The 14,917-nt window shown below is 38.9% G+C and overlaps 1 protein-coding gene across 1 annotated transcript in view; it reads right to left on the reverse strand.

Annotated features, from left to right (window-relative positions):
* Positions 1–14,917, reverse strand: part of LOC134493082 (receptor-type tyrosine-protein phosphatase V-like) — a 56,204-nt gene that overhangs the window by 22,195 nt on the left and 19,092 nt on the right. The window contains exons 10-22 of the mRNA XM_063297349.1: positions 12,414–12,683; positions 11,551–11,820; positions 10,992–11,264; positions 9,378–9,647; positions 7,015–7,287; positions 5,280–5,552; positions 4,435–4,716; positions 3,881–4,015; positions 3,574–3,784; positions 3,202–3,269; positions 2,183–2,309; positions 1,656–1,703; positions 934–1,027 (exon numbers count right to left, since the gene is read on the reverse strand). Coding sequence (XP_063153419.1) covers positions 934–1,027; positions 1,656–1,703; positions 2,183–2,309; positions 3,202–3,269; positions 3,574–3,784; positions 3,881–4,015; positions 4,435–4,716; positions 5,280–5,552; positions 7,015–7,287; positions 9,378–9,647; positions 10,992–11,264; positions 11,551–11,820; positions 12,414–12,683 — 2,594 coding nt within the window. The remainder of the gene's footprint in view (positions 1–933; positions 1,028–1,655; positions 1,704–2,182; positions 2,310–3,201; positions 3,270–3,573; positions 3,785–3,880; positions 4,016–4,434; positions 4,717–5,279; positions 5,553–7,014; positions 7,288–9,377; positions 9,648–10,991; positions 11,265–11,550; positions 11,821–12,413; positions 12,684–14,917) is intronic.

The raw sequence follows: 14,917 nt of genomic DNA on the forward strand, positions 1-14,917 counted from the left end.
CAGCTGCATTCAAGCTTTTCTACAATCTCTGCTAAATGTTTAAAAATGTATGTTCTAGACTAGGAAAATGAGTTTAAATTTAAGGACTCTGCTATTTGATACAGTACCATAGAACATTTTTCTCACAATTCTTACCACCCACACAGAAGTAATTTATTCATTTAGGACAAAACATGCTTTTTTTCCCTACTTCTTCACAAAGGAATATTCTTCGTGAGCTGGTCTGTAAGAATTTAAGACTCCATCAGAGACCAACAAGCATCCACCCTCCATAGCTCATATCTTGTAAATCTCAAACCATCTTCTAAAAGTACTTAAATAAGTTACTTTTCTGGATTCAACAATACAATAACTGTATTACAGTCATTCATCCCTGTATACTGTTCATAACAGAGAGTATATTGATGGTTATGGGCTCCATGAAATACAGCTTCCTTTTGTGCTGCACTTAATAGATTGTGGAAGTCAGCAGTTACTATATTGTCAAAGAAAGACCATTCCTTCTAGATTAAATTACCAGCTACGAGTAACAAGAAGAAAGGAGACAATGTACATAGATCAGTACACGCAGTGGTGGAGAGTGCCATAATTCTTCCTTATCTGGCTTGGCTGTGATGGACCAGCCGTCTCCAACCTACTACCTTTTAGACATGTTGGGACTTCAATTCCTAGAATTCCTTGCTTGTAAGGCCAACAGGGCAGCTGGAGATGTATCATTCCAGCCCATGCCCTGATGTAATAACCAACTTTTAATGGATTTTCTAAAAGCCAATAGGGAAGGGGTATTTGGATAAAAGCTAGTCCAGAGGATAGTGCAATTTGGTTTTCAATCTCTCCCCACCCTTTCCTCCATTCTAGCCTTATACAGGCTAGAAAGGATAATGCTGTTGTGGCCATAGTTAGCCTGGATGGAATTTTAACTAGAATCATTACCTCAAAATCCTGAAAGAACCCATTATTTGAGTTTGCTGTCCTTGTCTCATAATATTGTCTAAAACTTTGCAGAGGGATTGGACGATGGGTATTCCTGCAAGGAATTAAAAAGTGCTCAGAGAGCAATGAAACAGGAGAAGTCTAAGCAGACATCTTAGATGTCACAAGGCTGACATAACCAACATATACAACAAGCTAGACAGAATTCATGTTTCTTTTAGTTAAGTCCTAAGTTAGCAATATACACTATTTGTTTTGCAATAGAAGCAAAATCATCTGGATTTTGTTGCAATGCCAGAGGAGTTTAGATCTCTGGATGTTTATGGGTTGCTTTTACTGGGAATTTACTACAGCTACAGACTTCAATGTACAGGTGTACTTTTTATGATACTATGTCTGCTATTATATCAAAGCTTTGGCTATGCTATAAAAGAGTGGATAGGTACAGTATTTATTAATATTGATTGCTTATCCCTGATTTAAGGATATGGTTTAAGAATCCCCATGCAGGAAAAGATTTTGAAAGAAAATCAAATGTTGTTTCTAACTTCCTGAGGCTGACATGGAGATAACTTTCCATAACAAATCAGACTTATGAGATGAGCTCTGAGAATGTCACAATTGTTCTTTAACAAAAACATTGGAGTACCAGGTCATTATCTATCCTACCATATCTAATATCTGGCTTGAATGAATAGAGAGATGAATATTGCTTCACCTACCTCAGACTGTAGATGGCCATTTCCTGAGGTATATTACCTTTTTCTACCCTGAAATCAAAACATGGACATTGCTATTTTTTTTTGTTTTGGTGAGAAGCTATTTCTTTCCAAGTGTTTGTTCGATCTATCTATCTATCTATCTATCTATCTATCTATCTATCTATCTATCTATCTATCTATCTATCTATCTATCTTTGTATGGTTACTCTCAAACTGTTAACTTTAAAGTATTTTAAGTAAATAAATGTACAGAACTAAATATTCTTGGTTCATTGTGTAGTTTTTTCTCTATTTTTCCAGGGATTGCCATATGAAATAATTCATGACTGCATTTTGATAGGCTCTTGTTGAGCTATTTCCCTTACCATGTGGTACCATTCAACTAACTCATATCTTGGACATGAATATGCACACATAGATAGATATCATATATCTAGAGAATCGAAGCTAGGACCATTTTTATATTAATTCCACACACTTCTCATGCCCAGCTCCAAAGCGTACAATCCTAAATTTTATTTTATTACCTTCTTGTTCTTAGATGTTTCCAATAAACCCATCCAGAAATTGCCGTGGCTGTCACAAGGAATCCCATAATGATTCCAGCCACAACTGGAGCAGATAGAGTTGCAGAATCTGCTGAAGCAGCTGCTGCTAGACACCAAAACAAGGAGAAATTCAATTTATATGTGGTACCTTTCTCTCCAGCCCAGAAAAAAAAATATCATCAAAATAATTTGTAGTCCCTGCATGACTAGAAACCATTAACAATTTAATCTATAAGGAAAGACAAATGATTGGACATAAGAACAATTCCACACCCCACAGTAGAACAGAGCAACAGTATTATTCTGATATATTGTGATTGGGTGGGAAGACAGGATGCTGGAGAGACTGTGGGAACCGGAGAGTGCGTACTGGGTACAGGATGGGTACAGAGAATAAGGGGTGGCTTATATGTGCACATGCACAGGTGTAGTTTGGAAATGCCATTGAGCAAACTGTGTGGCCCACAGAACCAAAAGATTGCCCAGCCACATCACACCCCCATGGCCTGTTCGGAAGAGATACTGTACCTACAACACCACTGAACGAAGACAACTCGACCAAGCACAGTTAAGAGCCCGTGTTTGGGATTACATCAAGGCAGCAAAACAGCTATTTCTCCATTCTTATCACATCTACAGATAGCCACCTAGCAGCCTTCCAGCAAGGAATAAGTGTCTTATAAGTGGCAGATAAAGTCACTTGGGTTCACTTGGAGTTGGACTCTGACTGGGCAAGTCCTGCTGAGGTGATGGAAGCAAGCCTTGTCTAGTTAATGGCAGCTCCAATGTACATTCCTACTATATGCCTTACATGCTGATAGGATGGGAGCGTATATCTGAATAGACATGCACAGGATTGCGCAATTGGTAATTTAATAAGATCATTTAATATATTCCTTTGAATATTTGGGACAGGCAGGAAAAACCCTAATGAAATTAGATAGAAACTAGACATCTATTTAATCCAGAATATACGCAAACAAACAAACACACCTTACCTGAGAACGCTGTGAAGGACACTTTTGGAGTCTGTTGGCTGTATCTAGTGAATGCAGCAATGCTGAACCTATAGGAACATTGAAATAAAACTTCTGATGGTTCTATTTGCTGATCTACAAATTCAGTAATTTGTTGCATTTATATTGTCCCCCGCTCTCCAAAGTGTTCAGCGCTGGACATGTTTCTCTCATACCCATTCTTTTATTCTCACAAAAATCCTAGGAGATGGATAGGACTAGTATGATTGTTAAATACTTTCAGTAAGGAAATGTTAGGGGCCAGCTGCAAACCCTCAAGGTTTCTAGGTGATGACCTATGAAGATCAGATGCACCTCTAGTATTTTACAGCAGGGCTTTTATTACATTCTTACCTGTACTGTGCATTTGTTTTCAACTTTCCATTGCAAGTTGCTCGGGAGTGGCTGCATTCGTCTGCACCCACAGACACTGGCCAAGACTTGGGGCTGGTGCTCTCATTAAGATGAAATGGGTTTGGCAGCAGTACAGCCAGGTATGAGTCTTCCTGCCCATAATAGTGGTCATACCATGTGTGGGAAATGATTTCTTGGGTAGGCCTCAGTACTGGAGAGATAGAAATAAGCATTGAAGCATTAAGATCATAGGTACATTAGAAAACCTCTCCTACCAAGAAAAGCACATAGAGAGCTAGACACTTACAAGACTCATTGGTGGTGACAACAATTCCATAATACTCTATAAGACCATTTTCTTCACTGAACATATCAGAAGAAATGATGACTCTGGAACTGGCATCAAACTGTGGGAGGTCAACTCTCACAGGAGGTGGAAGAACTGCAGTGGAAAGACAAAGATGTTGAATGAAACTGGTAGATGACACTGCATTAAAATGTAGCACAATGTGTAATACTACAGATCTAGACTTAGATTGTCAAATATATTAACAAAATCTGAATGAGCACATTTCAAATGTTCAAGCTATACAAGGTATACTATCTTATCATAGTATTTCTTACAATGGCTCTGTAAAGTAGCCTCCCTTAATTGTAGATAGATACCTTGGGGTTGGGAGAAGAGTGACTTATAGAAAGTCAACTAGTAAATTTATGGCTGCAGTGAGAACTGAATTTCTCTTGTATTCCCAGCATATCATTTCTTACTTTTTAGACTTTAAGTTTTCAATCAGTTAGATAGATAAACCACTATCCAGAGGACACCCTCTGTACAATCAATGGAGAGATTAGAAACAATACCTTCCACAGATGTGTTGCATACTATTGTCACAGCTGGGCCCTTTATGCCATTCCTGCCAACAGCATTAACTTGGATTTGATAGGAGGTATTTGTAGTCAGCTCTACCAGAGTAACATTAGTTTGGAAAATAACCAAAGGAAGTATAGACGCTTGGAGGACTCTCTCTGGAAATGTATTCACTGTCAGCTCATAGGATTTAATGTCATTCTCAATGATGGTCCAGTTTAGAAACATACTGGTGGTATCTGGTAGACACTGCAGGTCCTTTACATGACTGGGTTCTGGGGAGACAAGACACAATCAATTGAGCAAGTCCAAACTTATCTGTCTCTATGACAGTTAATAAGTATCTGCAATACAAGAAAAAATGGGACAGAGAAAATGCTGCCTAATTCAGACTATTTTGTTCACAACAAAAACTTTAGTGGAAACAGAAAAGGCATTGAAATCACAGATGCTGTGTACCACAAGTGTATGAAAATCCTGATTTTGATACTTGGAACTTTGAACATATACAGGCTTGCTTCATAAAACTCTTACACTGAGCCATCTGGGCAAGGATCAGCTGTAAAAGATTCTCCAATGCTTGGACAATTTGGTGGGAGCTTCCTATGTTTGGAAACAAAGCACAGAATGAAGAAAGTGTCTCTGACATTCATATGCATTTGAATTTTGTTGCTTAGCATACTGGACTTGACAATTTGACCTAACTTTCTCTTCTGCTTCCTGAGCCTCAACAAATTTTATGACGTCCTAGCAGTAATCAAGATAATCCAACAGAAAGGATAAGCCTGGGGATGAGGATGGAAACATGAATGTTCTGTAAAGATGAACACATACCCACCTATTGGCATTGCTATCATTTCAGAGCTGTTCTTATACGGTCCAGCAACACAGGTGAGGGATACAGAATAATTTCTCCCTGGAACTAGTCCCTGAAAAATGTGCCGGACTTGCCACTGAGTCAAGGTGTGATGCTGTAGCACGGTGCTATTTTCTGAATGCCACAGCTGCAGCTGGCACCGCTCTGGTTTGCTGACTGGTTTTGCCCAGGTCACAGACAGTGCAGGATTTCCCTTTTCGGCCTTTACAGAAAGTTTCCTGGGAACCAATGGGTCTAGTATGTAAAAACAAAGGAGGACAGAGTAAACAAGTTGCTAAAATGATAACGCTGATTTACAATTCTACAGTGAGGTCCTGGACAACTAATGATCTCTTTCTTGTCTCTAGCATAGATTTTTCTGATTGCCTTGGTGCACAATTACTGTTCTATAATCAGGCCTAAGGCTCAATTGAATTGGGTCTAAATTATTTGCATCATCCCCAAATCCCATATCTAGAACAATGTCCAAGAATACTTGGTCCATGAAAGACTGTTCAGAAATTATTCAGTCCAATGGGGTTAAAGGAAGACTTTTCTTTTTTAAAACAAAGTTTCACCACCACCTTTTTAAAGGAATCAGACTCCTTTGCAAAAAGTCGTTCACCACCATCCTTAAAGCCAGTTCTTATGGCTTAATTTAATGAGAATTTCATGAAAATTGTGAGACTTCCTGCATTTTACACAAGATTACACTCAGCAAAAATCTGTTACAGCTTTGATTAAATCTGCTTTTACAAATCTAAGGGTAGTTATACTTTAAGAATGTTATTCAGCTTAAATTCGTTTTTGTACAAATGATTACGGCTGTTCTTTCAAAAAGCTTGTGCAGAAGCCAGAAAAAAAGGACTGCTCTCTTAATGAACAGCAGAGAGACTCAGTGCTTGCACAAATTCTTCCAAATCATTTTTGATTCATTGATTGAAATCAATACTATAAACTACTAAGGCTGAATTTAATTTCACCTAGTAATCAACTACCATTACAGCATAGATGGACAACTATTTTGGCCTTGAGGATCATACAAGTTGGCATGTTGAGAGTTAGGGGCTCATACACACATCAATCATTCATACATTCACATGTATCTCTTTCATCTTACTTCTTCATCCTGATCTCTCCCAGCAGTTTTGAACAGAATTGCTAATTAAAAAGGAAAAAAAGGAAGTGACAAATTTTCCTCCTTTGTCCTAATCACTCACTACTAATTACCAATTTTATGTGGGCCACCTGATGAGCTTGTAAATAGGAAAAGTGGACAAAATTTAAAACCAGTGAAAATCTCCAAGAAGTGTTAGGACACTTCCATCTTATTAGGGTTTCCACTCCCCCATTCTTCAAAAGCACCTTAAAGCTGATTGTCTTCATTCTTCCACCTTCAAAATGGAGTACAGCAGACAGTGAGGGAGAAGAAGTTGCAGATGAGGAGGGTGAAAGAATCTGAAAGACAGGATGAAGCCCCTGCCAGTGTGGGACTCGACTGCCTGCAAACTCTATAGAGCCACAGTGCTTGGAGAGGAAAAAACGCCCCGCTTTGCTAAAATTAAACATATTCTACAGTGAAGCCAGTAATAAATTGACTGAGCTTCAGATACAACTGACATTGGAAGATTCAGGAGCTCTGGAGCTGATTCTGAATTGACTTAAAGTTCCTAACTGGAAATGTCCATATATGGACAATGAAGAAACTCAGACTCACATGTCCAGTCACTGATGTTCCCTGCTGATATCCGATATGGCCCTGCTATGGAAGCAACTTCCAGCAAGTATTTACTTCCTGGGATGAGGCTTCCAAAGGTGAAATTAGTAATGTCCTTTTCTACAGATACCTTGGCTACCACAGTGCCCAATGCAGCACTATAGAGTGTTAGTACATAGCCACTTTGATCTCCTGCAGGAGGTTCCCAGGAAGCACTCAGCTTGTCAGTGTGCCCTTTGTTTGACAGAAGCACCATGCGAGGAGGTAGAGGACCTAAGCAGAAGACGAGAAAATTGAAGTTATGTAGTATCAATAGGGAAAATTAATTTAACAAACAAATCTATATGAATTTATCTCTTTTGCATAATGAATATTGCCAGAAAAGAATTATGAAGGGCACTTAAGTGTCAGATCTTTCTCCTATGATATTGTCAGCAGCAGCTCAGATCTCAGATGCAGACACAGTATTTTCTGGACAAGTCAAATACATTTGCTCGTGAACTAATAGAAAAATGGATTCTAAACTCCTGGTCAATTCCTAGGGGCAGTGATTAATTACTGATTCTATTGTAAAGCTCTATGATTATTGATATAATAGATTTAAATATTAAAATATTTGCCTTTGTGCCTAGAAGAGATCAATAGATTTGAGTAAGTTTTGGCAACATTGCAGGTCAGCCATTATCTGAAGCAGCTGTGTCTCCCCCAGGCCTTATTTCAGGATGTAGCAATAGCTGATCATTTTATTGACTAGTAACCATCTGATCCTGTTCTTCAGAAGAACAGGATCAAATGATTGCTAGTTGAAGCCAAGCAGAATTTTGAGGTTCTATATCTAAATTGACCAAGAATTTGGGGAGCAGATGCTAATTTTCTGTGTTAAAATTGGCAGTGGGGTTATTAATTCTTGGATATATTTGGACTCCTTGATTCTAATATTTACTGATGCAAACAATTTCCTATGAAACTATCAGGCTATGGAGATCAATATTTTATTTATTTATTTTTATTTATCAAATTTGTCACTGCCCATCTCCTCCGAGCGAAGGAACTGTGGGCGGTTTACAATATAAAACAATAAATATATAATAAAATTTGAATATAAAACACACTCTAAAACAATTTCACAGAGCTACCAAATATAATAAAATTCAGAAGGCTGTGGTCTCATTCAATCCTTGCGTAGGAGGGGCACTTCAAGGCACTAGCCAGCCCCAAGTATGACTATTCTCCTCCCTGCCCCAAGCCCGGTGGCAGAGCCAGGTCTTCAACTTCCTCCAGAAAGCTAGGAGCGATGGGGCTAATCTCACCTCCGGGGGCAATAATAAACAAGTTTTATCTGCAGTTTCACAGAATATTATTATATACAGAATATTATTCATGATTTGACCTCAATGAGGGAAGTCTCATCCATTTCAAGTGAGGTTCAGGACCCATATTTCTTCTAGCTTCAGACTGACAGCATGCTGGTTCAGAATGAGTTGCTTGGAGTGAAACTGCGGAAAAAACTTGTTTATTAAATTAACAAGTTCTCATTCATATGGACACGTTTTGGTCTATATTTAAATCAGTTTCTGGGTCTTGTGTTCTGGATCTGGATCACAGGGCCAGGAGTAGTAATGGAATTTATCATTTTCCAAATTACAAGAGCAGTTGAAGAATCAGGAACTCAGTGGTGCTGGTTTCTTTTACTCATGACAATACTACTCTGTTTGGAATAGATGGAAGGACGCAGTATGATGCTTCTGGGTTAACTGTTTCTTTTTTGATGAAGTTTCTTACAAGGTTTATCTAATACTGTAACCCATTATGGTGGAGGAAGAAATCTGTTTTCAGGAGGGAGTCTATTGTAGTAGAAGATTAGACTGGGGATTCTGAAAAGACCAGCCTTAGAAGAAAAATATATGGTTGGGTATTTCTGAAAAGTATAGAGATTATTAAATGCTCAGGAATGAACTAAGAGAAAATAAATTATCCAAATGAGGACAATGGTAACCCAGGTTGTGGCTATTTGTCTAACTAACTTATCTATTTTATCTTGTAAGTTCATTTTATTTTCACTTAAGAGTATAAATTGCTATCCCCACAATCTAAACCAGTGTTTCTCAATCTTGACAACTTGAAGTTGTGTGGACTTCAACTCCCAGAATTCCCCAGCCAGCATGGCTGGCTGGAGAATTCTGAGAGTTGAAGTCTACACATGTTCAAGCTACCAAGGTTGAGAAACACTGATTAAACCATCACAATACTACAGCAGAAGCCACACATAGGTCCACGAGAGCTAGTCATTATAACTAGTAGCAGTATTTTAGAGTAATATATGGCAGTAATAGATTGGCAGGATCTCATCAGCATTTACTCACTTGTCCAAGCACTGAAATTCCCTGCTGAAGTCCTATAGGGTCCAGCCTTTGAGACAATCTCAGATAAGTAATTGATTCCAGGTGTCAGACCGGAGAAGGTAAAATTAGTGGCATCGCTCCCTAGATACGCTTGTGTTGCTAAGGTGCTAGATCCTGTGCGGTATAGGTTCAGTTCATAGCCATCCAGTCTACCAGAGGCTGGTGACCAGGCCACATGCAGCCTGTTTGGGTGTCCATTCCAGATTTGCACAGAGGTAGCTGGCAGGGGAGCTGTGAAATAATTAAGAATGTATTTGATAAAGTGAATAACAGTAATTGACATAAATGGCAGTACATGGTAGCTGCAGGGTATGGGAAGATGGTAGCTATACAATGGATTCTATAAGCTATATAGTATGTATGTATGTGTGTGTGTGTGTGTGTGTGTGTATTAAGCTTAATAAAATAAAAATATTTATTAAATGTGTAAGTTGTATTTCTTATAAAACAGCAGTTTACAAAATGAGATAGAATCCACAAAATTATAAAGATTTAAACCAGGAGTCTAAAGGAATACCTAGCAACAAATAACAAATGTCATTAGCACTCTTATCCTGAGTAAACAGGACAGTCTTGAAAAATTGGCAGAACTGCAAGTTTGAGAAGGATAGGCATATACCTGCACAGGGCACTCAATTATCAATAACAGAACAAATTAATAGAAGATATAATGAAGGCTGGCCAGAGTCAACATCAGACAGCTGATTTACACTGAACCAGACAATTGATCCTACCCACTCACAGTTTTACTGTCAGCAGCTTTCTAGCTCTAACCTGAATCCAGAGGGCTTAACCTTGAAGGGATATACATGTTTATTGAGCTATAGCCTTTCTCCTTATTGGAGTTCCTTTCCCTTTATCCCAAAGGGAATTAACCCTGCTTTTCTCAAACTGGTATCTTCCAGATATGCTAAACTTCAACACTTATATTTACCATCCATGCTGGCTGAAGGTTATAGGAGTTGAAGCCTGATACATCTGAAAGGCACCAAGCTAAGAAGGTGAAATTAACTTGCTGTAGTTACCATTCTACATGGAATAGATCACCATCATACTTTCATTGCTCCTGTGCCCATTTTGAAACTTTCAGCCAAATTCACTGCAAACAGTTGAACATGTGCTGGATGCATCAATATGCTAATATGTAAGCTTAACTATCTTGGTCTCTGAGAGAATGCATGTGAGAATTTGATGTATAGCAACATTTATAGATTTTTGCATCTATGGGAGCAAACACATCTAAAGATTATTACTTCCTGTTGCTGAGACCTACATTTCCCTTCCTCTAATTACATCTAAAAGAGGGACCAAGTCAGTCAAGAATAATAAAAACTTTCTCAGCTTGGGGATATATCCAGTTGTTTTATCTTGTAGGCTTCAGGAAAGGAAGAAATGTGAGGTAATAGATCAGTGAGCAAGCAGGTGGAAGAAACTGTTGAATCAGGGCAGATCCAGAAACATTAAGAAAGAGTTTGGATAAAGGGAATGATCTTGAGAATAGAACTGTTAAAAAAAATTACATATTTATGGGTAACAGTACAGCCACAAGTCTAGGATCTAGACTGTCAGACTCACATGTCCATTCAGCAGCAATGGTGGAGGAGGCCTCAGCCTGGCCTTTCACTGAAATAACCTGCACAGCAAAATGGCTTCCTGCTGGTAGACCTGTCCAAAGGAAATCCTGGACACCTGGGCCAATGACATGAACTCTCTTCATGCCTGGAGGATCCAGGCTATACAGGATCATCCGATAGTGGTCCCGTCCTCCTGGGGGCTCAGCCCAAGCTGTGTATAGCACAGATGAATTGTCCATATTTTTCAGAGTCAGGTTCATAGGAGCAGCAGGTGCTGCAGCCAGAAAGAAGAAGCTTCAGTCAGAAACTCTTTTCATGGTATAGTAACACACATGGTGAAACTATAAAAATTAATGAATATTTTCCACTGCTAACAAGACTAAGCTGTAGAGTAGGCCAGTCCATGCAACCTAGGCTCCATTAACATGAGAAACATAGTCTGAACAAATCTTTTTGCATCAAAATTCATTTACTGTCCCATATAACATATTCATAGATCTATTATCCAAGATATGCCATTCTTGTTCTCACTTAGTAATCCACCCCAGTGTGACACTTACCTGTGCAAGCTGAGCTGTTCCGAGAAGCAGAGCTGTAGGGTCCAGCTAGTGACCACACTGCAATCAGGTAGCAGGTACCAGGGGTTAGCCCCACAGTTGTGATATTGGTGCTGGTTTTCTCCACAAACATGTGACTTCTAGTATCTGTAGATCCCTCTTTAGATACGGAAACCATATAGCCATCTCTCTGCCCACCTGGGGCCTTCCATTGCACAGATAACATTGAAGAACTGTGACTGATCACCTTCAGAGACAGCGGCAACAAGGGCACTAGAAGGAGCAGCACAGGTGGTATCAGAAAATGTTTGCTCTACAAAGATACTGTTATTTCGACAAGTGCAAAGGCTCATTGGTTTTTATTGTCCCATTAGGATAGATAAGTTATAAATATAGTGTAAGATAAGAGGAAGTCAGTACTAAAGATAATAATGAATACAATATGGAATGTGAACATTAACACCAGACTAGGTAAGAGTCTCATTTATTGACTTAGTGGAATTAAAGGACAATTCCTCTTCCAGTATTGTCTCTTGCAATAGCTCTGGTCATTATGTAACATTATTAGACAACATAATTTCACAACTAACGCTAAAATATTGGTGGGGGGAGGAGTAAGTCATAGCCCATAAATCACAGATAGCCCTCAACCAGACTTTTTACTGTCAGCTGAGGCACAAGAACCCTATCTGTTCCCCCCACCCCCCGAGTATCAAGATATTGGAGGTGGGAATTGGAACAGTTGGAGGCTTAATGTGAGCAATCAGCAATGGGAGGTAGACCCCTCTGGAAAATTTGCAGTCCCAAGGTATCTCAGGCAGAATAAACAGAATGGAAGAAAAGGCAGAAGGAGCCCTACATTGTACCTGTGTAGCCAATGGCTGTTTGTGAAGAAATGTAGTGAGGTCCAGCTCTGGAGACAATCTCAACACGATACCGAGTCCCTGGAACCAGGTTATCCAAAGTCACCTGTGTAGTTCCATGTGGTACAGACACATTCTGGATAATGGAAGGGGATTCCTCTGAATAGAGCTGTACCCAATATCCTCGTCCGCTTCCTGATTCTACCCAGTTCACAATCAATTGCTGGGGGTTCTGGCTGCATTTCACACTCACATTTTCCAGAGACAGAGGATCTATAGGGGTAAAAAAAGGTTGACACATCACAGTGAGATTTTAGAAAAAGGCAGGCATGATGAATTTACCTGACAACAGCTGATTTACAGAAAAATTTAGCATCAGTGGAACCTTGGTATCCACCAGCACTGTGACATCTTGTATTCATTCCTCTTTTCAAGTTCTGCAAAGCTGGATATACTCCAGCAGACTTGCAAAATATTAATTAAATATTATGTTAATGATATCACATAAGAACATGAAAAGATACCTGTCATACATTAGTGAGACAGAAGAGAGTAGAGTAGAGGTGAGCTAACTAGATTACAACTCCTAGTATTCTTTATTATTACTCTGCTTCTACAGTCACCAGGACATCTGGAAGACCACAGGTTTCCCAGTTCTACAGCACTTCAGTCCATTTTTAATTACAGCTCCAAAATCAACATGAAACATGCAGATGGTAAGCTGATAGCAAATACAAATATGGCCCTTATAAAGATTCCAGGGATATTACAAGATTAATGTTAGATGAGTTGTCTACCACCCCCAGTAACCAAAGTATTGGCTGGGTCTCATAGGGGCTGTAGCTCCAAACACCAGCATGGGAACTGAAGTCCAAAATATCACAAGCATAACACATGATGATGGTCAAAATGGCAGGATATAAATCCTGTGTATAATTTTTAAAAAACTGGAAAAAAATCAAGTATCATATATTTCATTTATTTATTAACCTTACATTGTACTCTTGGATAACAAGGCCTTCGGGGACTTATTACAAAGAAAAAAAATTACAATGACCATTCAATGAATCACTGCATTTGATTGATTGACTATGGGCCGTCAACTTGGTGTCAACTCTTAGTGACCAGATAGATAAACGTTCTCCAATATATCTGTGCCCAATCTGGCCCTTCAGGTCTCCCAAAAGTGGCCCCATCACCACTGTAATCGAGTCTGTCTACCTTGCTGATCATCCTTTTCTTCTCTTTCCTTTCACATTTCCTAGCATTATAGACTTATGAAGGGAGCTGGGTCTTTGAATAATGTATCCAAAATATGATAATTTGAGCCTGGTCATTTGTGTCTCAAGCAAGAACTCTGGATTGATTTTGTTTTATGACACACACCCCCTTTTTTTTTGACTATCCATGGTATTTCTCAAGAGTCTTCTCCAATATCAAAATTCAAAAGAATCAATATTCTTTTTATCTTGCTTCTTCAAAGTCCATGTTTCACAAGGAAAACCACTGCCTGCACAATTCTAATCTTTGTACATATAGACACATCACAGCATCTGCATATATTTTCTAAGCCTTCATTGCTGTTCTACCAAGTACTCATTTGCAACAAACTTAAAAGGCATCCACCACTGCAGTGTATTCATTGTTAATTCTAAGGCAGATTGTTATAACTGTTGTCATGAGTTTGATCTTTATATTTAATTATAATCCCCTTTTTTCACTATGCTATCTTGACTTTTTTACTAGTACTTACAGATTATTTGCAGTTTCAGCTATCAGAGAACTGTCAGCATAGCTACTCAGGCTACTGGCATTTCATCCTCCAATTTTAAAGCCATCTCATATTCTTCCAATCAAGCCTCCCTCAATATATATCCTTTCCTCATTTAGTGACTTCATTCTGTTCCAACAACCTGGTCATTAGGCAAAATGGTTGCTAAGTGAACATGAGACTGAGAGAGAGAGAGATGCTGTGAAGATCGCTGGTTGCTGCCATCTCATCCAAATAAATTCCTCTCATACAGCTGCCTGTGCCTGACCCATTTTTCCCCTATTTTTTGCCCCTTCGCAGGGTAGAGAGATTGCTTAAACAAGCTATCTCTTCTAGGACTGCTTTTCTCTGCAGCAAGCAACTTAACAAGCTCTGTGACCTTAATTAGTTTATTAGAGGGGGGGGGGGAGAGCTGCTGCCTGAAACTGACCAGACTTTAATCAGTTTCACACTGAAGACTTTTGTCCTTAGATGCATGAAATTTGGTTGTAAATGTGCGCATTGATCAGAAAATGAATTTTTTAAAAAAAATATTTCCATCATATAAATTGAATAAATAAATAGAGTATATAACCTTGTCTTACACCTTTGCTGATCTGGGGTGAGTCTGTTTTCCCATGTTCTGTTTGGACTGTAGTTTCCTGTCCTGTATGTTACTCATGAGGACTATGAGATGTTCTGGGATTCCCATTTTACTAAGGACATTCCAGAGCTTGACATCATCAACAAATCACAG

Source organism: Candoia aspera, chromosome 3 (genome assembly GCF_035149785.1).
Source record: "Candoia aspera isolate rCanAsp1 chromosome 3, rCanAsp1.hap2, whole genome shotgun sequence".
In the NCBI taxonomy this organism is placed as follows: domain Eukaryota; kingdom Metazoa; phylum Chordata; class Lepidosauria; order Squamata; family Boidae; genus Candoia; species Candoia aspera.